Source organism: Schistocerca nitens, chromosome 2 (genome assembly GCF_023898315.1).
Source record: "Schistocerca nitens isolate TAMUIC-IGC-003100 chromosome 2, iqSchNite1.1, whole genome shotgun sequence".
NCBI classification, from domain to species: domain Eukaryota; kingdom Metazoa; phylum Arthropoda; class Insecta; order Orthoptera; family Acrididae; genus Schistocerca; species Schistocerca nitens.
The window spans coordinates 267787951-267813128 of NC_064615.1; the positions used below are offsets into that span (position 1 = coordinate 267787951).

A 25178-nucleotide genomic window follows, 5' to 3' on the forward strand; every position below is an offset into this window, starting at 1 on the left:
AACAATTTTAAGTTAAGGACAATTTTAAGGAAAGGGTAATTCTGTGTCCGGAAACCAATAATTGTTGTGGTATGGGTTAATCAGTCCTCTCAATGCCATCTGTGTGTTACGTAGCATAGATACCACAGACTGTATTGAATGCGATTACCACGCATCCTGATAAACCCTTCAGCCATTTTTCGCAGTGCATCAACCAGTCTTTCAAATATATCTGGTGCCATTCGTATCATACACTTTGGTCACACCCTCCTGTAACGTTTGCACATTGTCAACTGGTAGGGCATACACTAACGTCTTTAAATGTTCTCATAGTGAGAAATACAACGGATTCAGGTCCGGTGAACGAGGAGGCCGTGCTACCGGACCTCTTCGAGAAACCCATCACACATGAAACGTTGCAGTTAGGTGCCACCGCACGATCCGTAGGTTATGGTGTGTTGCCCCGCCGCGCACAAATCACAGTCGTTGTCTTCCTACATGGGTGACGTTCTGCAGCAGCGCTGGTAATTCACCGCGCAGAAAAAGTTGATACACAGCACTTGTTAATCTGTTTGCTAAAGCGTATGGGCCCTATGAGTCCGTCACCGGCGACTCCTGCCCATACACTGATACAGAAGCGGTCCTGGTGCCTCATCTCCATGACTGCTCAAGGATTTTTCATCTGCCCATAGGTGTGTATTTTGATAGTTTACTATGCGCTGTCTTATGGCGGTCTACACCATTGATTACTGTACATTACTCGTTACAGGTAAAATGGTCAATATGTCAGCAGTTATTTGTTTCCAGACATATAACGATAGGAACATTTCTTCTTGTTTTGACCAATACTACCTCAGGTAGGAATATGTGACACGTGCTTTTAAAACACTCGGTATATAAGAATGTAGAATGACACTCTTTTCCACGAATAAACGTCTACAGCCATTCCTATCCGTGTTCCATGTCGCTCCCTGTCTCTCCTAGTTATTGTCTTGGCTCCCTGTGTGGAGTAGAGGTTAATGTTTTGTCTACTAATGGAAAGGTCCCGGATCTGATTCCCCGATTCCCCAGACCACCTCAGCGTTTTCTGTGTTGGAAACATCACTCAGCGTTATGGAGTCAAATGAGAAGCTGCATGTTACAGTAAGTAATGAAAAAGATACAGAAACTGTCAAAGTACCATCACATCAAGGAAAGACAATTTTAATGGCTTGGGAGGAATCAAGAAGGGATTGCTGCAAGCTTCAGTTTTGGGTCGTTGCCTATTCCTTATAGATGTGAATAACTTTCCACTAATATTCAACAAACAGAGTAGGGACTTTTTGCAGAGGATATTAATTCTATAATAAATCCCTTTAGAGATAAAGGAGAGAAAGAAACTGTAGTGACTTTTTTAAAAATAATTCTAGAGCCTAAATTTTGAGAAAACACACTACATTCAGTTGTGTACAACAAATAGTCATACCAACGATTGATGAATGAGGGGCAGTCAAATGAAAACCGAAAACCCGGCACAATGGGACCATCGAATGATTCTATTCAAAAGTAATCACCACATGCGTTAAGACACTTATCTCATTGGGAGAGGAGACAGTTAATTCCTCTTTCATAAAACGAGGTCGACCGCTGACAGACCAACTGTACCCCCTCTTGCACTTTCTTCTCCGACTGATACCGATGCTGACGCATGTCTTTCTTCAGGTCGGCAAAGATGTGAAAATCACACGATGAAGGATGCGGACTGTAAGGAGTATGTTGCAGTGTTTCCCAACCAAGTCACTGAAGCGTAGCCCTCTTCCGATCGGCATTGCGGGGGCTGGCGTAACCGTGGAGCAGGATGATTTCGCCCGACAGCCCGAGGGCAAACGGCAAAACCAACAGTGGGAACATCCCACATCTCCTCCGCCAAAGAAATTCAAAACTGTTCAAAGAAATTCCGGTAAGGTCATGATTACCTCCTCCGTCGATTGCAGGGCCCTCTGTTCGTCGGGTTCTTCGAGCGTGAGACCAAAATCACTGTGCTATGAAGACACTTTGCAGAAACAGCAACACGCCATAAAGTCAAAACGTCCAGGAATGCTATTGGACGCCCGTCCCCCACACTGCTAATACATCCTCCGTACAGCCCGTATCTTTCACCGTATCATTTTCACATCTTTGGCGACCTGAAGAAAGAAGAAAGACATGCGTAGACGTAGGTCTCAGTCGAACGACGAAGTGAAGAACTGATGCGCTTGTGAATTCGTCAGCATTCGACCGCGTTCTATGAACCAGTAACTCGTCGTCTCGTCTGCCTGCGGGAGAAATCTCTTAACGCGTGTAGTGATTACTTTTGAATGGGACCAGTCCAAGGTCCCAGTGTGGCAGGCGTTCGGTTTTCTTTTGACTGCCCCTTTTAGCACATATAGGCTCAGATGAAGTACCAATGTGTGTGCTGGAAAAATGCATACAGAGGTATGCAAGCTCCCTTAAGAAACATAGTAAACGAGTCATTCGCATCAGCGAAATTTCCAGAGTGTTTAACAGGGAAGAGTTGTACCTCTGCTATAGAAAAGTTAAGCAGAAGACGTAGAAAATTACCTGCTCATTTCCCTGCTGCCACCATTCTAAAAAATAATGAAATCAATTATGAAAGACAGTTTAATGAGTTACTTGATTAAATACAATCTTTTAAGCAAATCACAGTTTGGTGTCAGAAACTATAGAAGTGCGAAATCAGCCGTAGCAGCATTCACAAAAGGGGTGCTTGATGCTCTTGACAGATATGAGTGTGTTACGGGAGTATTTTTAGATCTCACTAAGGCTTTTGATACGGTTCACCATAAGATCCTACTAAATTAGATAGAAACATTAGGAACCAGCGGGAAAATGCGAGTATCAGACCACAGAAAATGCGAATATTTTCCTGCTTGTTTAAAAAACTCCGACTGAAATGTAGGGTACCAGCTGCACTGTTCTACCTTCCTCAGCACCTTTAAAAAACTTTTTCCAAAATTTTGCCATATCCAAATACTCACGCTCTTTTACGCTAAGAGAGAAGGAGACACTGGCAGTGGGGAAGAGAGGGAAAAATAATCAAGAAATTATTTTGCCATATCCAAATACTCACGCTCTTTTACGCTAAGAGAGGAGGAGATACTGGCAGTGGGGAAGAGAGGGAAAATAATCAAGAAATTCATTTGATAAACAATGTTCTCAAATGTGAGGTCACTAATATGTAGACTGACTCCTTTGTGTTTTTCCATAACTGCACTGAAATCTGGAATAAATTTTGTCACCATAAATCTTAGGTCCGATTCCACAATAAAGCGATTTCGCTTTAAAGTTTTAACACTGCAAAAAGTAGAAAAGGTTTGCTGACCTAAGTAAGTGGTAGGGGAAAGGCATCAAATTTGCACTATATTTTTAGTCAATTCTTCATACCCACAGCGCAAACGCAACCGAAAGTTACAAATTTCATTTTCTTTGAGAATGTTTCTCTATGGAAGAGGCAAAAACGTGACTTGCGTCATTTTTTGAGGCTGGAGGTTTGTATCGTGACGTCATAGTTCAATTCCACTCGAGTAAAGCTGACAAGGAAAATGTGCGTGATAAAGCTCATTACGGTATCTATCTTCTAAAACACCAGGGGCTAAAACTGTAAACTGGAGATAAAAACTTAAAAGTGAAGGACAGTTAAACCGTGTTTTTATTATCTAACGGTATGATCTTGCCACTGAAGGAAAAAGAACAATATGGAAAGTAGTTTCCCTTTGATGCTTAACAATAGAGCGAGTCACAAGTTTTATTGTTTTTTTTTTATTTTTAACTGATCACTAATGAAAAATTAAACAGGTAGAAATTTTTTCCTTCAAAAATAGTAAGATTGCAGTGCAGTATTGTTGTTTCACAGTTGTTCTTACCTTTGCTTGAAAAGAAGCTGTTACAAACCAATGTTGTGTGACTATATCATTGTGATATTTTTAATCTATTCACAAACTGATTGAATCAAAGCAACGTTTTATTTCTCTGCTGCGAGCTATCTTCCAAGACAATTTTACATTAACACTGAATGTGAATCAAGACTTACTCGCAGTGGAGGATCTAGGAACATACCAGGTGGTTATAATTAAACTTTCGCTATTTAACACGTTATAACACGAAAACTAATTACCGTATGAATACCAAACTTGGTAGCATTAATGTCCAGAGTATGGGATGCATGATTTCCTTGCTTCACAGAGCCACCGCTCAGTTCCAACTGTGGCCTCCAGCTGCCGTGATCAGTCATCGTATTTCACAGTGTCACCCACCTGACCAGTCACAGAGCACTACTTGACGTGTCAACATGAGCTTGGACAAAAGCAGCTGGGCATTATTGGTGAAGCTCTATTACCAAAACAACAGTAATGCTGGAGCCGCATTTCGAGACTATCGCCGGCTGAAACGATTACGGAAGGGTCCTCTTTCTCCACCTGCTGTGTGGAGCATGATGAAGAAGTTCGAATCAACTGGAGAACTGGACGTTGCTCCGGGAAGAGGCCGACGACCGGCTGCACCACAGGTGGTTGACGAAATCACTGCTGCTATGGCAGATAACGCTTCGCGCAATTCCCGATCGTCAGGCAGTGCGCGTGCTGTGTTACGATAGTTGAACATCCCGTTGTACGGAAGGTGCTTCGTACCATTCTCAAATGGTATACGTACATGATGGATATCGTACAGCACCTTGCACCACAGGACGCACAACGACGTGGTGACTTCGCTCTCCACTTTCGACGAGGGCTGGCCCTGGACCATCCTATGGACAGACGAAGCTCATTTTTCGCCGACGGGTGAAGTGAACAGAGAGAATTGCCGAGTGTGGGGGTGTTCACCTCCAGTCACTGTGGATCAGGTTCCTCTGTGTGGTGCGCGTGTCGCCGTATGGTGTGGCTTTAAGGCTACGTTCATCACTGGCCCATTCTTTTTTGAACAGGTCGGCGCTCAAGGAGTAAGGACGTGCAGTGTGACTTTCCAGTGTTACTGCGACATGCATCGCCAGCATGTCATACCCGCCCTACAGGAGAGAGATGCCTTGAACTCATCAGTTTTATGCAAGATGAGGCCCCACCGCACATCGCCTGTGAAGTTCACTTGCTTCTCCGAAACACATTTGGAAACTATCGAATTATCAGCCGATCGTTTCCAAAAGCTTTGCTGGCTCAGTCACCTGATCTCACTCCCTGTGATTTCTGGTTGTGGGGCTGCCTGAAGGACAGGGTTTACCAGGGCAACATTCACACATATGCTGATGTAAAGGGCATCATATCAAGACAGACCGTCAGCGTACCTACAGAAAAGCTTCGTTCTACTGTGCAGAATGCAATCCTGCGCTTTCAGACTCTTCTGGACACCGATGGGCGCCATATTGAGCCAATTTGTAGGTGTAATGGTACCGGTGGGTAATGGTATGATGTACCGCAACAGCACATTAAAAGTGTTTCATCGAGCAGATGTGAAAACTATAGACCTATATCTCTGACGTCGATCTGTTGTAGAATTTTAGAACATGTTTTTTGCTCGCTTATCATGTCGTTTCTGGAAACCCAGAATCTACTTTGTAGGAATCAACATGGATTCCGAAAACAGCGATCATGTGAGACCCAATTCGCTTTATTTGTTCATGAGACGCAGAAAATATTAGATACAGGCTCCCAGGTAGATGGCATTTTCCTTGACTTTCGGAAGGCGTTCGATACAACCCGCACTGTCGCCTGCTAAACAAAGTAAGAGCCTACGGAATATCAGACCAGCTGTGTGGCTGGATTAAAGAGTTTTTAGCAAACAGAACACAGCATGTTGTTCTCAATGGAGAGACGTCTACAGACGTTAAAGTAACCTCTGGCGTGCCACAGGGGAGTGTTATGGGACCATTGCTTTTCACAATATATATAAATGACCTAGTAGATAGTGTCGGAAGTTCCATGCGGCTTTTCGCAGATGATGCTGTAGTATACAGAGAAGTTGCAGCATTAGAAAATTGTAGTGAAATGCATGAAGATCTGCAGCGGATAGGCACTTGGTGCAGGGAGTGGCAACTGACCCTTTACATAGACAGATGTAATGTATTGCGAATACATAGAAAGAAGGATCCTTTATTGTATGATTATATGATAGCGGAACAAACACTGGTAGCAGTTACTTCTGTAAAATATCTGAGATTATGCGTGCGGAACGATTTGAAGTGGAATGATCCTATAAAATTAATTGTTGGTAAGGCGGGTACCAGGTTGAGGTTCATTGGGAGAGTCGTTAGAAAATGTAGTCCATCAACAAAGGAGGTGTCTTACAAAACACTCGTTCGACCTATACTTGAGTATTGGTCATCAGTGTGGGATCCGTACCAAGTCGGGTTGACAGAGGAGATAGAGAAGATCCAAAGAAGAGCGGCGCGTTTCGTCACAGGGTTATTTGGTAAGCGTGATAGCGTTACGGAGATGTTTAGCAAACTCAAATGGCAGAGTCTGCAAGAGAGGCGCTCTGCATCGCGGTGTAGCTTGCTGTCCAGGTTTCGAGAGGGTGCGTTTCTGGATGAAGTATCGAATATATTGCTGCCCCCTACTTATACTTCCAGAGGAGATCACGAATGTAAAATTAGAGAGATTCTGGCGGGCACGGAGGCTTTCCGGCAGTCGTTCTTCCCGCGAACCATAGGCGACTGGAACCGGAAAGGGAGGTAATGACAATGGGACGTAATGTGCTCTCCGCCACACACCGTTGGGTGGCTTGCGGAGTATAAATGTAGATGTAGATTTGATTCTGCACTACTTCTCTTTCCCGTGTCCTTGAATTAATGCTACCAAGTTTGCTCCTCGTACGGTAATTAGTTTTCGTCTTATAACGTGTTAAGTAGGGGAAGTTTAATTATAACCACCCGGTATTTTGCGAGAGGTTTCTCATCGTAGAATTGTGGAGGCTGAGGCTTGATGTTTATAAGCAAAGGAATGACTAAAAATAGCTTCCTTTAAAAAATGGAATTGATGGGAACTTTCCTCCACTTGAAGATGAAATGCTTGAAATTCCGAGGCGTTGTGCTACTAATTTGCAACTGCTTTTGAAAAACTGTCGCAACAAAGAAGAGCTTCTTTAACTTGAAGTAGTCCTATATTACGGTTGACTGGCTTCAAGGCAGAAATTTAGTGAAGTAGGAAAATATTTAAATTTACATACGCTCGTATAATTTGTATTTGCTCTCGTTTTAGTAACTGAAAAAATACTTCTTGGATGACACCTGTGAGTTGCACTCGATTACAACGCATTTAAGTTTTTAGGCGTCGCGGGCCCCTGAACGTGGTGACAGCCGGGGCAGTACCTGCAGAGGGAGATCATGACGGTGTTGCGGATGATGCGGGCGCTGCTGAAGAGGCCCGCGATGCCGAAGTGTCGCTCCTTGGCGGCGGCGATGCGCTCCAGCACGTCCATGGCGCCGTGCGGCACCGACCGGCCGTTCACCTTGGCGATGTGGCGCAGCACCGACAGGCACTGGTGCGTGCGCCCCTTCGCCGCCAGCCACCGCGGAGACTCGGGGAACATCCTGCACAAAACAGCCAGCACGTCGCCCTGCTGCTCTGCTACCACAGCTCACAGCTGCACAGCACACTCTCTACTCGACTGTTATCGATTCATTGTTAGCTTACGGAGGCTACCTCAGCGACTGTTGTTGCGAGGCTGTGGTGGGAGGAGACAGTTTCACTCGAAGCTTACTGGGAAGAGGCCTCAAGATGACGTGTACTTGTGCAGCGTAATGACGACTGCCACGGAGCGTTGTCGTCGCGTCGAGTGTTGCGGTAATTGGGAGTGTGAGTGGACCCTCGGAAATCGTGATATACAGGGTGGTCCATTGATCGTGACCGGGCCAAATATCTCACGAAATAGGCGTCAAACGAAAAAACTACAAAGAACGAAACTTGTCTAGCTTGAAGGGGGAAACCAGATGACGCTATGGTTGGCCCGCTAGATGGCGCTGCCGTAGGTCAAACGGATATCAACTGCGTATTTTTAAAAATAGTAACCCCCATTTTTTATTACATATTCGTGTAGTACGTAAAGAAATATGAATGTTTTAGTTGGACCACTTTTTTCGCTTTGTGATAGATGGCACTGTAATAGTCACAAACATATGGCTCACAATTTTAGACGAACAGTTGGTAACATGTAGGTTTTTTAAATTAAAATTCAGAACGTAGGTACGTTTGAACATTTTATTTCGGTTGTTCCAATGTGATACATGTACCTTTGTAAACTTATCATTTCTGAGAACGCATGCTGTTACAGCGTGATTACCTGTAAATACCACATTAATGCAATAAATGCTCAAAATGATGTCCGTCGACCTCAATGCATTTGGCAATACGTGTAACGACATTCCGCTCAACAGCGAGTAGTTCGCCTTCCGTAATGTTCGCTCATGCATTGACAATACGCTGACGCATGTTGTCAGGCGTTCTCGGTGGATCACGATAGCAAATATCCTTCAACTTTCCCCACAGAAAGAAATCCGGGGACGTCAGATCCGGTGAACGCGCGGGCCATGACATGGTGCTTCGACGACCAATCCACCTGTCATGAAATATGCTATTCAATACCGCTTCAACCGCACGCGAGCTATCTGCCGGACATCCAACATGTTGGAAGTACATCGCCGTTCTGTCATGCAATGAAACATCTTGTAGTAACATCGGTAGAACATTAAGTAGGAAATCAGCATACATTGCACCATTTAGATTGCCATCGATAAAATGGGGGTCAATTATCCTACCTCCCATAATGCCGCACCATACATTAACCCGCCAAGGTCGCTGATGTTCCACTTGTCGCAGCCATCGTGGATTTTCCGTTGCCTAATAGTGCATATTATGCCGGTTTACGTCACCGCTGTTGGTGAATGACGCTTCGTCGCTAAATAGAACGCGTGCGAAAAATCTGTCATCGTCCCGTAATTTCTCTTGTGCCCAGTGGCACAACTGTACACGACGTTCAAAGTCGTCGCCATGCAATTCCTGGTGCATAGAAATATGGAATTGATGCAATCGATGTTGGTGTAGCATTCTCAGCACCGACGTTTTTGAGATTCCCGATTCTCGCGCAATTTGTGTGCTACTGATGTTCGGATTAGCCTCGACAGCAGCTAAAACACCTACTTGGGCATCATCATTTGTTGTAGGTAGTGGCTGACGTTTCACATGTGGCTTAACACTTCCTGTTTCCTTAAATAACGTAACTATCTGGCGAACGGTCCGGACACTTGGATGATGTCATCCAGGATACCGAGCGGCATACATAGCATACGCCCGTTGGGCATTTTGATCACAATAGCCATACATCAACACGATATCGACCTCTTCCGCAATTGGTAAACGGTCCATTTTAACACGGGTAATGTATCACGAAGCAAATACCTTCCGCACTGGCGGAATGTTACGTGATACCACGTACTTATACGTTTGTGACGATAACAGCGCCATCTATCACAAAGCGAAAAAAGTGGTCCAACTAAAACATTCATATTTCTTTACGTACTACACGAATATGTAATAAAAAATGGGGGTTCCTACTTTAAAAAATGCAGTTGATATCCGTTTGATCTATGGCATCGCCATCTAGCGGGCCAACCACAGCGCCATCTGGTTTCCCCTTTCAAGCTAGACGAGTTTCGTTCTATGTAGTTTTTTCGTTTGATGCTTATTTCGTGAGATATTTGACCCGGTTACTATCAATGGACCACCCTGTATTCGCAAATAAACAGTTAAATATTTGTTATAGGCGAGAATACAAACGTCATTGTTACTAGTTTCCTTGCAACATTTAGTCTTTCATTTTTTAATCAAACTGAAGTCACAAAATCGAAAAAACTCATTCCTGAGGGAGAGCACCCTTATAGGTAAATAACATCGAATATTGCAAAATATTGTTCTACTTTTTAAATAACAAAGTGCCATAATCTTTTACAAACAAGAAGATGTGGAAAAAAGATTCGAATATAGCAGCACACAGACTGCTTCTTGCGTTTCCATAACTCCACGTCTCTCACCATTACACCGAGGTGAACTCATACAACATTCAAGAATAGTGTCTTTCAGTCTATGAATCTCCTGAAAGCTTTTACTTCTGATGTGTCATTAACTGACATTTAATTATAACACATCATGTCAAGAGTTTCTTGTTTTGTGAAAAATCTCTCATTAACTTGAAACGGTATAGTGTCATAACACTCAAGCGTAGCACGAAACAACGAAAAACAAGGAAATACAATATGGCGTCTCACAAGTTCTTCATTTATCGACTGCTATTGGGTTTCATGTTCCTTCGAGTTTTGTGGAAGAAGCGTCATTTTAACGTCACTTCAATGTTAGTTTCGAGCTGCAATAGCTCCTCCCAGCTGAGGGCATCTTAGCCCACCACTAGCCTAGGGCAACTAGTTGAGGCGCCTGTGACGTCACTGTTGGTATCGCTAGTAGCCAGAGGGTTTTATTCTCTATGTAAGGATATAAGTGGTAATGACAGTATAAGTTTTCTGTCATCTTTGAATGTCATAATCTTCATCTGTTCCAATTGTTTGGGGACATTAAAGAAGATGTGACGTGAATAAACACGGAACTGCAAAAGTTTATTTGAAGGGAAGAAAAATTAGTCCTCACACAGGAAAATTATTCATAGATGTTATTCCAAATAAAAGATGGTCTCTATTGCAATATTTATTGATCAACAACGTGTTTCGCGCTCTTAGGGCAACAACAAAAAAAAGTGTGAAATCTTATGGGACTTAACTGCTAAGGTCATCAGTCCCTAAGCTTACAAACTACTTAAACTAAACTATCCTAAGGACAAACAAACACACCCATGCCCGAGGGAGGACTCGAACCTCCGCCGGGACTATCCGCATAGTTCATAACTGCAGCGCTTCAGACCGCTCGGCTAATCCCGTTAGCGCAACAACAGGTTAACATGAAAAGGCAGCATTGGTCGTTATTAAAAGCCATGAGGCAGCCATCTTAGTTTCCATCTGATATTCAAGAAAGCCCACGTTCAGCTGTTTTTGAGCCAATTAAGATGAAAGTTTTCACCATCATAACCCTTTACTATTTCCTAGTTAAATGGTGTTGCTACAGCTCAGTAACTCTGGCTTCGGAAGGAAAGTGGGAGGAAGAGAAAAGGGGAGAGAAATCTGGCGATTGCCGCGGTGGCTACTAATTCTGACTAATGCGGTCTCCGCTGCCTATTAAGTTAATCTGACGATGCGCTAAGAGAGCGAATCGCGTTATTGACCAATAATTATTGCCACAGAGACTGTCTTTTATTTCGAACGGGGAACCACTGTTGGTGCACCAGGCCAGAGTAGAATGGAGCAATTTGTCGTAGATATTACTTTATTTTTCGCAAAAACCTTCTGCAGTTATCTATAATTGTGAAGATTGATTATTGATGGCTATTAACTACAGCAACAATTAGTAAAGGTAATTAAAAACAAACCAAGTAAGTATTTGAACATTCTATTTACGAGGGAAGAAACAACACATTTATATGAGTTAAAATGCAGTATATTACTTGGTATTTACACATTTATTAAAAATATCAGCACAGTTGTATAATGGTTCAAATGGCTCTAAGCACTATGGGACTTAACATCTGAGGTCATCAGTCCCCTAGACGTAGAACTACTTACACCTAACTTACCTAAGGACATCACACACATCCATACCCGAGGCAGGATTCGAACCTGCGACCGTAGCAGCACGTGGTTCCAGACTGAAGCGCCTAGAACCGCTCGGGCACAGTGGCCGGCCACAGTTGTATGTGTCGTTACAAGTATGATAAACATTGTGTTGTAGTAGAAAATCTATTGAAAGATTTTGGGGACTATAGCATATGTTGAATTCCTGGATAACATTCATAAGCCTGATGAAAGCCTCATTAACCAGGTGTTGTTAATTTGACAAGGAATCCGTTAAAATGAAATTGTATAAATACTTAATTCATGTGTTTTCTTCCTCGTTGTTAATTCATCCTTGTGGTTGTTTTGCGTGTTTGCATATGGTTTGTTGTGATCAATCTTGCCCAATCGATAATCTTTCTTAATTACACCAATACAGGAAACAATCATCGATCTTGTAGACTGAAAACTCTGAGAGCGCAAGATTGTCTTGGATGCTACTAGCCTTCACCTGGAAAGATTTTAAATAGGAGGTGGGGCTTCTATGGAGCAAGCGAATCAGCAGCCTGATAATTTATATGTCTAGGGAGGCCTGTATAATTAGTATTTCGGCAAGAGGAAGTGATGGAAAGACAATATGAAACAGGAGCGAAAAGTTAGGTTACAATGTTGTAGAGGTATTTGCAGTGTCACTTACAAGGGAACCTCCCCATCGCACCCCCCTCAGATTTAATTGTAAGTTGGCACAGTGGATAGGCCTTGAAAAACTGAACACGGATCAATCGAGAAAACAGGAAGAAGTTGTGTGGAACTATGAAAAAATAAGCAAAATATACAAACTGAGTAGTCCATGCGAAAGATAGGCAACATCAAGGATTATCTGTGCGCAGGAGTACCGAGGTCCTGTGGTTAGCGTGAGCAGCTGCGGAACGATAGGTCCTTGGTTCAAGTCTTCCCTCGAGTGAAAAGTTAATTTTTTTATTTTCAGACAATTATTATCTGTCCGTCCGTCCGTCCGATGCGATAACTTTTTTGGGAGTGATTATCACATCCACAAAAAAACCTAAATTGGGCAAGGTAGAAGAATCTTTTTACCCATTCGCCAAGTGTACAAGTTAGGTCGACAACATATTCCTGTCATGTGACGCACATGCCGTCACCAGTGTCGTATAGAATATATCAGACGTGTTTTCCTGTGGATGAATCGGTTGACCTATGACCTTGTGATCAAATGTTTTCGGTTCCCATTGGAGAGGCACGTCCTTTCGTCTACTAATCGCACGGTTTTGCGGTGCGGTCGCAAAACACAGACTCTAAACTTATTACAGTGAACAGAGACGTCAATGAACGAACTGACAGATCATAACTTTGCGAAAATAAAAAAAGTAAACTTTTCACTCGCGGGAATACTTGAACCAAGGACCTTTCGTTCCGCAGCTGCTCACGCTAACCGCGGGACCACGGCGCTCTTGAGCTCACTTTTTCCTTGATGTTGCCTATCTTGCGCATGGACTACTCAGTTTGTATATTTTGCTTATTTTTTTTCATAGTTCTACGCAACTTCTTTCTATTTTATCGATTGATCTGTGTTCAGTTTTTCAAGACGTATCCACTGTGCCAACTTATAAGTAAATCTGAGGGGGGTGCGATGGGGAGGTTCCCTTGTTAGGAGAATTTGTTTCCATCTGACGTTCAAGAAAGCCGATATTCGAATCTTTTCGAGCCATTTACGATAATGAAAGTTTTCTCTATGATAACTCTCCAGTTTAGTTGTAATTAAATGGTGTTGCTACATCTTAGTAACTTTGGCCTCGGAAGGGCAGCGAGAGAAAGGCAAAGGGGAGAGGAGACTTCCACCAAGCGGATTCTACAGCGCCAGCGTGGTGAGACTTGGGGGAGGTGTCGACGCCCGGCAGTGGAGTGCGCAGTGCTGCCGGCTGCTGTACTGTACCTGAAGAAGAAGACGACGCCGAGCGATGGCAGCGAGGTGATGAGCATGAAGGGCACCCAGTCGCGGCACGCCCACGCCACCAGCGGCACGATGCACATGCCCGTGGACCAGCCCACCAGCTGCATCATGGCGATGTGGCCGCGCCGCTCGCTGTCCGACACCTCCATGCCTGCAGCACACAGCGCCCCACTCAGCCGAGTGAGCCTGCTCCACGTTCCTGCTGTACTGCTTCTTAACTCCCCCACAACTATCCTCAGTAACTGCTTGACACGCAGACTGGATGGTGTCCGACTATTATAGCTTTGCAGTTAAGTAACATACATGTTTTGGCTTATGCAATTCACTAACTCAGTAAGTTTCAATATGTTCTTAAATGGAATATACAGGGTGCCCGAAAAGACTTTCCCTGATTACATAAATTGATAACTCAGGCTAGAAGTAAGATGCAAATAGGTAACTTGTGTCGAACTGTTTACAACTATCAAAGTTTTTTTTCTGTTTTAGGTTCGCAGTACGTAAGTAGTGGATGAGGTGCAGTGCCCAAGAAGCCATGTTAACCAATCAGGAGATGGCACAGTGTGTCCTGTGGTACCATGAGACACGATCACCAACCACAGTGCAGAGACACTTCCAGACAACATTTGGAAGTAATCCACCTGATGTCAAGAGCAATAAAGCCTGGTATGAGAAGTTCAAGAACTCAGGATCGGTTGCTGACCTTCCGAGGTCTGGTCGACCAAGAACCTCAGCAGACAGGGTGGAAGCTGTAAGGCAGTCTTTTCTGCGAAGTCCGAAGAAATCGGTGCGCAGTGAATTACAGATGCCAAAAAGCTCTCTCCATGACATGTTACACAAACGTTTACTGTTTCGTTCATACAAAGTGCAAATCGTTCAGCCCTTGTTGCCCAATGACAGTGCACGTCGATATGACTTTGCGGTCGAAATGCTATCACGTATTGAGGACGATGATGGTTATCTCAGTCGAATTGCCTTTTCCGACGAAGCGACCTTTTTTGTCAGTGAAGTAATAAATCACCATAATGTGCGCATTTGGGGTTCACAACCTCCTGGCGAGGTCATGGAGTGCACCAGAGGCAGTCCAAGGGTGAATGTTTGGTGCGCGCTATTGCACGATCGAATTATCGGGCCAGTCTTCTTCGCTGAGGCTACCATCACATCTGCAGTGTATCTGGACATGTTGCAACTGTATGCTGTTCCTCAGCTGCTTCAGTATCATCCTGATGTCTTGTTTCAGCAAGACGGTGCACAGCCTCATTGGGGTTTGGACGTCCGTGCCTATCACGATATGACCTTTCCAGGGCGATGGATTGGTCGTGATGGGCCAACGGTTTGGCCTCCACGCTCTCCTGGCATAACCTCATTAGACTTCTTTTTATGGGGTTATGTCAAGGACGAGGTCTACCGAACACGTGTACCATATCTTGAAATCCTGCGGCAACGGATAACCACACTCGTTGAATCGATCCCTCCAGTGATATTGGCTAATGTGTGGACGGAAATTGAATATCGCCTAGATGTGCTACGTGCTACCAAGGGTGTTCATGTGGAAGTTTACTGATGTATGAAAAAAACTTTGATAGTTTGTAAACAACTAAACACCAGTTTCATATTTGTATCTTACTTCTAGCCTGAGTTATCAATTTATGTGATCAGGGAAAGACTTATCGTAAACCCTGTATTATGTCTAATCGTTATTCCAGCTCCAATTACACTCGACGCAGCACGTCTTTGTCGATTTTGGCGCTACTGTCAGTGATCTGAGTATTGAAATCATTGATGTCTTCTATGTGCATTTACAGAATTTAATCACTGAGAAACCCCAGGAGGAAAAGTCCAAGAGCATAACGTCAGGTGATGTAGAAGTCCAGAGAATGTCTGCCAATCCCATAATTAAGCCACTACTGCCTTTCCAAAAATAGATCCACCTCTGGCAATCCAAGACTTCAATCATTTGGTCATCTCTGACAAACCCAGCATTCGGGCTGCCTCTAGCATTTCAACAATTAGGCCACTTCCGCCAATCTAAAATTTGGGCCACCTCTGTGAACCCGTCAACAGGGACAGGTTTGGAACATTTGGGTTACCTTTAGAAACTGAATGGGCGATTCAGAACGTTTTTCCAAGTGTGGTCATACCATGCACGACCCAATAGTGGTAGATAGCTTTATATTAAAAACATAAATGACTCAATAACGTAACCATTAAACAACACGACACAGTTATTTTAAGATTATTGCAAACAAATGGCATCCAGTGTGCCAGTTATTTGTTCTTTAAACTGGAACGTTATACACTGTCCAGTCACATTAATGTGACCATCTGTCAAAAATCCAAAGGACCACCTTTTGCAGTGTGGCCTGCTGTGAGACGCGCAGGAGGTGGGTGAGTGAGTTTCTGGAAGGTACCGACAGGGTTGTGGAGCCATGTGGACTCCAGCGTTGTGGCCACATGTGCTACGATGCGATCCATGGTGCGAACAGACCTATCGTGGTGAATTCACACATTCTCGAGCGGGTTTAAATATTGGGAGTTTGGTTGCCAGGGAAGAACGGTAAACTTATCCTGGTGCTCTTCGAGCCAGGAAAGGTACAATGCGAGATGTGTGGGACATTGCATTGTCCTGCTGGTAGATGCCACTATTCCGTGAGTCAGCTCATGGAACACAATCATGTCATTTGACGAGGGCATTGTTGTTGGAGTTTTAAAGTCGTTATGTGGGTTCATGTAACTTTTACCATTTTAATGAAGAGAGTCTTAGAACTATCGAAACCTGGTTAATGCGTTTTTTTTTAAAGTTGTGTGCAACCAGTTGGCTGACTATTGCATTTTATATAATTGAATACACGTTTGCTAAGTTTACAGCCAGAAAATGTTTAAATTATCACATTTTTTCGAGTATTCCATTGAAGGTTCATGCGTTGTTCAGGTGCGCAACTTCTTTGCTTCTTGAAACATTTGCATCAATGGATGAATTGGAATGTCAGTCATACAATCTGCTTCTAGTTTGTTGAGATTCTGCCTCCATTATATCCCAGTCTGTTCATTATTTATCATGTTCCGTAAATCACATCATGAAGGGACAGCTTTCAGGGATGTGAACCGAATCAAGACACATATTAATAGGCGCAAGCAGCCACTACACACAAATACAAATACATATTAATTGCAGAGTTACGCCACTACTAAGGGAGTGCCAGTGCTTGAATGAGCAAGAGGTTACTTACAAATCCGAAGTAAAGGAAATTTGTGGTAAGGACTATGGTACCAAACTGCTGAGGCCATCGGTCCCAAGGCTTACGCACTAGTTTATCTAACTTAAACTAACTTACCCTAAGGACAACACGCACACCCATGCCCGAAGGAGGACTCGAACCTCAGACGGGGAGTACCGCGCGAACCGTCACATGATGCCCCTGACCGCACGGCTACCCCGCGCAGCTCAAATCCGAAGTCTGAGGTTCAATCTTCAGTCTGTCCTAAGATTTGTTCTGCATTTTGTCCCTTATTTCAACTCTGACATTATGTTGCTAAAGTGAAAAATGCCAAGTTGGAGCGTGGTTTCGAGTCAACATCAAACTACAGGTCCCCTATGGTTGGTTGGGTGACTCAGTCAAAAGGTCACAGGAAGAGAAGGGCTTATCACATCCAATAGGACTATGCCTAGTATGGGACGAAAAAGTATACATGTTTTATAGAGAGGTACTGACAACTTTGTTAGGCCTGTATCATTCTGGAATAGAACTGAGAGTGAGGTCATTGGAGGGAAGTCGATGGGTCTGCTGCTTTACCACGTATAGCCTGTGGTATACAGGCATAAGAATGAATTTAAACGTATTCAGTATATCTTCTGCAGTTTTGGGAAGTATGAGCGAGATACTAGGAGATTGAACCTCACTCGGATGTATCCACTGGTACCAGTGTTACCCTCTAAATGTAAGGATACATGTTTAAGCGCAGATCTGGCAACCGGTTAACAATGTGTATGGAAGTTTCCTTGTATGGTTTTCTGCGCACTATTTCCCGACTTCCTGCAAAAAACTGGTGGGGCACGGTACTCCTCGTGCACTTGTCGCACAGTGCAGCTTATTGTCGGCGTGGTGCGAGGTTTTATACTTACTGAGGGCTAACGGTGCCTCGAAGACAGCGCCGATGGGTGCGCCGCCCAGGATGGAGACGACGAGGAAGAGCGGGTAGATGGATGACGTTGCGACGAGCAGGCTGCGCGCCAGGCTGGCCAACACCATGGACAGGAAGAACTGCGGCCGCCGGCCCAGGCTGTGGGCACACAACAGCCACTGGACAAAAACCTCCACGCAGGACGCAGGGTAGCCAGTGCTGAACACTGTAGCACGACTCCAGTGCACCACCACCACCAGACACTAGCACAATCATCTCAGTATGCGTCTCGTTGGAGGACAGAGCGATAGAGAGAGAGAGAGAGAGAGAGAGAGAGAGAAAGAGAGAGAGGGAAACAATGAGCGACGAGGTAGTATGGAAGCATAAAGAACAGATGGCAGCACAGGAGGTCATTGTATGGACAGCAATAGCTCGATCATCTGGTAGGTGGATACAGGCTGCAGGCCACTCATGGAGTGAAGGTCAATTTATGTATATGGTAGTGTCGTAAGTCTTGTGCAGTATTTAGCTGCATGGAAAAAATGTAGCGGAATGTAAGATTCTTTTAAAAAGAGTCATTTTTCGAGATCGAGTCACTGAATTGTAGACTGAAAGAGACGACCGATATGCACACGGTGATCTATTCAGGAGTATTTACGCTGAATGGCCAAAAGTCGCGGAAAGGCACTGGATGTGAGGTTAATAGCCAGCCACTCCTCCACTGTGAAGGCTATGCGCTGCATTTGCGTCCGAAAAATCTGGTATAATGACATCCAGACACCCTGTGGGGCTCTGCAGAGGCGATTAGTCATCAAACACTTGCGGTCGTCCTGTACAGAGGTTTACTTTTGTGGGAACATTATCACTGCAGTGGCGAAGTTTCACTCTAGCAGTCGCTGATGTCGGAAACTCTACTTCTCTAGTGATCCCACGCATCTTGCAGTGATTATCATCTGACGTTGAAAGTCGGTTAACTTCCAACGTGCTGCTGTGATCACCACACACAACAGTCTGTCACTTTCGGCTACGCAATTCACTTGATGATGGCCAATGTACGGTATATATGACCCATAAAAGTAGATGTAGAAATTTATAAAACACTAATTATGCTGTCTTTTTCTGTCCATGATAAGACAATCGTAACGTCTTTTTACATAATCCCCAGTGCTGGTAGTAGTTTCTGCAGTAATGATTTTTTTCCAGAATTTTTCGAGACTGAGGTCTTTTGTACCGGGGTAAAAATTACACTATTCGCCATTAAAATTGCTACACCACGAAGATGACGTGCTACAGACGCGAAATTTAACCGACAGGAACAAGATGCTGTGATATGCAAAAGATTAGCTTTTCAGTGCATTCACACAATTTTGGCGCCGGTGGCGACACCTACAACGTGCTGACATGAGGAAACTTTCCAACCGATTTCTCATACACAAACAGCAGTTGACCGGCGTTGCCTGGTGAAACGTTGTTGTGGTGCCTCGTGTAAGGAGGAGAAATGCGTACCATCACGTTTCCGACTTTGATAAAGGTCGGACTGTAGCCTATCGCGAATGCGGTTTATCGTATCGCGATATTGCTGCTCGCGTTGGTCGAGATCCAATGACTGTTAGCACAATATGGAATCAGTGGGTTCAGGAGGGTAATACGGAACGCCGTGCTGGATCCCAACGGCCTCGTACCACAAGCAGTCGAGATGACAGGCATCTTACCCGCATGGCTGTAACGGATCGTGCAACCACGTCTCGATCCATGAGTCAACATATGGGGGCGTTTGCAGACAACAACCATCTGCACGAACAGTTCGACGACGTTTGCAGCAGCATGGACTGTCAGCTCGGAGACCATGGCTGCGGTTACCCTTGACGCTGCATCACAGACGGCAGCGCCTGCAATGGTGTACTCAACGACGAACCAGGGTGCAAAAATGGCAAAACGCCATTTTTTCGGATGAATCGAGGTTCTGTTTACAGCATCGTGATGGTCGCATCCGTGTTTGGCGACATCGCGGTGAACGCACATTGGAAGCGAATATTCGTCATTGCCATACTGGCGTATCGCCCGACGTGACGGTATGGGATGCCATTGGTTACACGTCTCGGTCACCTCTTGTCCACATTGACGGCACTTTGAACAGTGGACGTTACATTTCAGATGTGTTACAACCGGGGGCTCTACCCTTCATTCGATCCCTGCGAAACCCTATATTTAAGCAGGATAACGCACGACCGCATGTTGCAGGTCCTGTACGGGCCTTTCTGGATACAGAAAATGTTCGACTGCTGCCCTGGCCAGCACATTCTCCAGATCTCTCACCAATTGAAAACGTCTGGTCAATGGTGGCCGAGCAACTGGCTCGTCACAATACGCCAGTCACTACTCTTGATGAACTGTGGTATCGTGTTGAAGCTGCATGAGCAGCTGTACCTGTACACGCCATCCAAGCTCTGTTTGACTCAATGCCCAGGCGTATCAAGGCCGTTATTACGGCCAGAGGTGGTTGTTGTGGGTACTGATTTATCAGGATCTATGCACCCAAATTGCGTGGAAATGTAATCACACGTCAGTTCTAGTATAATATATTTGTCCAATGAATACCTGTTTATCATCTGCATTTCTTCTTGGTGTAGCATTTTTAATGGCCAGTAGTGTATGTCACATTCTGACAACGTATTTTTAATTTTGCTTCTCACTTAGCACCCAATGGAAAAAGAGAAAGTCAGCAGCGACTTTAACGCCAAATATACATTGAATTTCGTGATTTCTGCAAAAAAACGGCCTCGGAAAGACAAAAAATAATTCACTTTTGGAGGGAGAGAATTGTTAGCGATAAGTTAAGAAAAAGCTCTCTGCTCGTGAAGCACGTATATCTGGTTTTAGCGATTAACATTTTCCAGTATTTTCTCCATATTAATTCAATATTGTTTCAGTATCTGTACTGAATTAGTACAAGTCACGGAATGTAAACGAATGCGGGTGTCATTTCTGATAAGAACACAAATATTTTTTTGAGTTATTTGCGACAAACGACCCTTGTCGCTTAACGCCAGCTCAAAGACTACTGTGTAAACATCGGACCTGAGGCGCTGTATGCAGCAGAATGATTCACGATGAAATGTTCTCTCAACTAGAAGTTAGAGGACAACAAGAGGAAGCTCTCATACCCGATAAGAGAAATGGAAAGTGCTGTGAACAGTATAATAACGATCTGGATCCGCTTGTCGGAAAGGTGATAAATACCACGAGGCAAAGGGGCCCAGAAGAGTGACCAACGGGGTTTGGACCTATTTTCAAGACAAAAGTCTCAGGTGAGCCCGATTCATTGTATTTGAATAGGCTCTTCAAGAAGTGGAGATAACAAATGAAAACATCCAGAATTGTGACGTTATCAAAATGAAACGTCAACCACGTCAGCGCTTAAAAGTAGAGTCGAAGTTGAAAAGAGACTGCACATGGACTGACGGAACAAAGGAGACTCACCAGAAACGAATGCAAAATTACTGGTCCCAAGTTAGAGCAAAAGGCAGCTTAGAACGACATTATATGAAAGAAGTCTCACAAACATCGCACTACATTCTCCGTCAAGAAGGTTCTGCGTGACACTCCATTTCACAGTTACGTTTTCCCAAGACCCACGCCCTTCGATATGGGATTAGGCCTGTCATTACAAAATTCTCAGGTATTCCTTCATGTCCACGTCGGCTGACTAGGAACTATAATGCAGTGTTCTGGCTCCCGTAGTGAATGATCTCCAGAGCTCTTCCGCAGGTACAATTTGGGTATTAAGGTGTGCTGATCATAATTTTCATAACTAACTGCGTCGTTCCTTACGTTCTGAGTCTGCAGAAACGTGGCAGTATATTTGCAATTATTTGCACCTATTCACGTTCGGTGTGTTCCAAATTAGAAATAAACTTCATCAGTATGAGATTTGCCGACAGCACTAGACGTTAGTCGTGAACACTTGCACGAGCTAGATCACGATGATGAATTACAGTTCATATGTTGAACCGCAAATTCACTGGATGTCAGATATGGTAATCGACCATAACAAAGTTTGTTAACCACCCCTTGAAAACTGTGCAATCATTGTATACGAAACTGTCTATTGCCAGTAAAGGAAGAAAGATTTGCAATATTCATGTAACGAGCAATCATGGCGATTCTACATGGCTAATATTGGTCGATGCAATACTGGCGGTTCGTCATATGCTTTAGATGATCACTTGAAATTAACTCGACGTAAGTAGTTGGTCATGAGAGGCACTGAAAAAAAATGTGAATTTGCGGTTCAACATTGGAAAATTTCGTTCACATAAGCATCAACCTGAAGGGAAATGAATAAATTTGCTGCGAACCTTATTGATTACGGTGTATATTGCAATTAAAAGTGAGTTCCATACTCATTACAAGACCGCTGCACTATTACTCATGGGGAAAGCCTAGAAGTTGTTGTGCGCTGTTGCAAAAATTGTTGGTCGGGTGTTCGTATTGTGATGTTGGCTCTGACTTACGTTTCTGCTTCTGATTATAAAATGGTTCAAATGGCTCTAAGCACTGTGGGACTTAACATCTGAGATCATCAGTCCCCTAGACTTAGATCTACGTAAGCCTAACTAACCTAAGGACATCACACACATCCATGCCGAGGTAGGATTCGAACCTGCGACCGTAGCAGCAGCGCGGTTCCGGACTGAAGCACCTAGAACCGCTCGGCTACAGCGGCCGGCATTTTGCTTATACTTCCATGCTCTGCATATCACTGAAACACATGTAGCAGAGGTACCTCTTGGCCCTGATGAATGGTAGTAACTACTGCTCCACTGATCCACCCTACTCCTTGGTAATACGAATTGGTAGGCATCAATTACTGCACGTTTTAGCACTTCCAGATAAGGAGCAAGCGCGTGTAAGCTGTGAGGGTTGCATATGGCGCTCGGTAGACTACAGCGTATGTTCATGAGAGACATAGGTGTAGTCAGGAGTGTTCCAGGGAAGTGTGATAGGACCAATCTTGTTTTCTATGTACATACATGATCTGGCGGATAAGGTGAGCGGCCGAAACGCTACTGAAAAAGTTTCGAGAATCGTTGTTTACAGCTGACTGCGGAACGATCCTACTGCCGCCAACGTACATTTCGCGGAAGGACTACGAAGACAAAATAAGACAAATTAGGGCTCGTACGGAGGGAGGCAAAAGATGGTGGTTTTTCCCTCTCTTCATTTGGGACTGGAATAGAAAAGGAAATGACTAGCATTTGTAGGGGAGACCGAGGTTCGTTGGCACAAGGAGCTATTTGGCACACACCTATTTCCTGCCGCCGTGGAGCTAGAGCGCTGTCATCGCACTAATGGGGAGTGTATGTAAAGTTGCATGTTTATTCTTTAAATAAGTGTTTTAATTACTAGTCCAAATGCGATCAGAATTTTATTGATATGGTTTGGGTTTAGTTTCTCATTGTTTAGCTATTATCAAAATGTAAAGTCTTCTAGTGCGGGTGTCTTGACTGCTTTGTCTAATCGAATTGGTGAAGTTGTTATTTTCATTGCGACTGCTTGAATATTAAATTTCGGTGGTTGACATTATATTATTATTATTTTATCTCAAATTATTTTGAGATAGGCTTATTAATCTGTTAATTGTTTTAGTAACTTCAATGTGCCTGGGAACGTCACTAAGACAGGACCCCTGTTTCATCGTTTTTTTTTTGTTTTTTTTTTTTGACTGGTGAGTAAATTTTTTGATCGTAGTTCTTTTTATTCTGGTGAATCGGTGGATCACGATGGAAATTTTCGACAGAGAGGTTGACTGCGGTTGCATGCATGTGTGATTTTGTGTCTGATGTAGTCGTGTAGTTTCCATTTTGTTTTTGATATCCCTTTGGTGCCAACAAGCATAGTTCGGTATGGGGTCAGTTGGCATAGCTATCACAACTCGCTCTACATGGTCCCATCAAAGATAGAATCGCTGCTTCTTGGGGCTAATAAGAAGAGAAAGCCACGTACAATCAAAAAGGGCGGCATAGCTAAGGTTGACAAATCGAAGAAAAAAAACTTCCTGTAAGATGGCCAATTTCAACTTTTTTATAGGATTCCCATGATAGTGTGTAAGACATATGCAATGTCGAAGGTGAGGACAGCGTGGCCTTCCTTAATGATAGTTCAGAGGCTGCAGAACTTCTCTATGGCAAAGACCTTTCACTTATAACCTGTTGCCAAGATAATGGTGACATATCTCATTCGACAGTCCCCAAGAACCCTGGTGAACCTAAACAAATACGAAGAGGTCACATGGAACAAAATCAACAACGAATGCCCCCCATTCTGCAGGGGCTTTTGATAACCCTGAACATATTTAAACTGCTGCGACCAGGTGAAACTAGGTTTGTCTGGCCATAAGTGTGGATTCTTTCGTTACTCTGGAAGAGAGCTCATCACACTAGAACATATTAAATATTAGTTCATTTTTAAAGTAATTGAAGATTTACTTCACTCTGACATACTACTTTGCCAAAGGAGTACTTGATAATTTACAACTGTCATGGACTAGTAAAGCATCACTCGATGCACTGATTAAAAACCTGTTCTCTTGAGATACAAAACGCAACATTTATGAAGTACATTTCATCAGAAACTTTATCTGTTTCTATCCTACCCGATCATATTGACTGTTGTAGATGTCTCGAACTGGGCGAGCTCTGGCAGTCTCGACGCTATATTGACCTCAGTGTGAGGGCGCTGCAAGACTGATAGGGAAGGTGTGGTCTTTAGAAGCGCCTCTCATTGGTCGTTGCGGATTCCAGCGAGCCCTCGCTAACGTCTGTGGTAAGTTGGCAACGCGATCTCTGCACGCTACCACATAAATGACTTTGTTTTGTTGAAATATCAGACCTATCAGAATGCTGGGAATATTCTCGAAACCGATGACAACGAGATTTGCGTGTCCACCAGGGATAAAAGGAGGAAAACTAGAGACGGCCAGATGAGGATGATTCAGTTTGGTACGACCAAAGTAAAAATGTGCGAATATTGAACCCTTCAGTTCAAATAAATGCGCGCCCAACTCGAACATTCGTGGTCAACTCAAAACATTGTACTATCTCTTTTTGAATAAGTACAGGTAGCTATAATTACAAACAGAACTTATTTTCTTGAAGAATTCATTGGTTGTTCATTTAAGATAATACTACTGTTTATACATCTAAGCATAAATTATTTTTGTTCAAGTATTATTTCTTCCTGACTAAATTATTTTCTGAAGACTTTACTCTTTGAAAATGAAGTTACTTGAAGTCTTGATAAAATAAAAATGTTTCTTCCTAGAAAACTGTTGTGTTCTGCTAGTACTCCAATCCATATCACGTTATGCCACCTCCCCCTAAGGGTGTCTTCACTAACCCCCGACCTGCAGTTAGCTGGTATAGTTGTAAGCTTTTACCA

General features: G+C 43.7%; 1 protein-coding gene across 1 annotated transcript in view; it reads right to left on the reverse strand.

Annotated features, from left to right (window-relative positions):
* Window positions 1–25178, reverse strand: part of LOC126234352 (carcinine transporter-like) — a 166229-nt gene that overhangs the window by 27195 nt on the left and 113856 nt on the right. Inside the window, exons 4-6 of the mRNA XM_049943040.1 lie at window positions 17740–17897; window positions 13602–13770; window positions 7313–7534 (exon numbers count right to left, since the gene is read on the reverse strand). Of these exons, the coding sequence (XP_049798997.1) occupies window positions 7313–7534; window positions 13602–13770; window positions 17740–17897 (549 nt within the window). The remainder of the gene's footprint in view (window positions 1–7312; window positions 7535–13601; window positions 13771–17739; window positions 17898–25178) is intronic.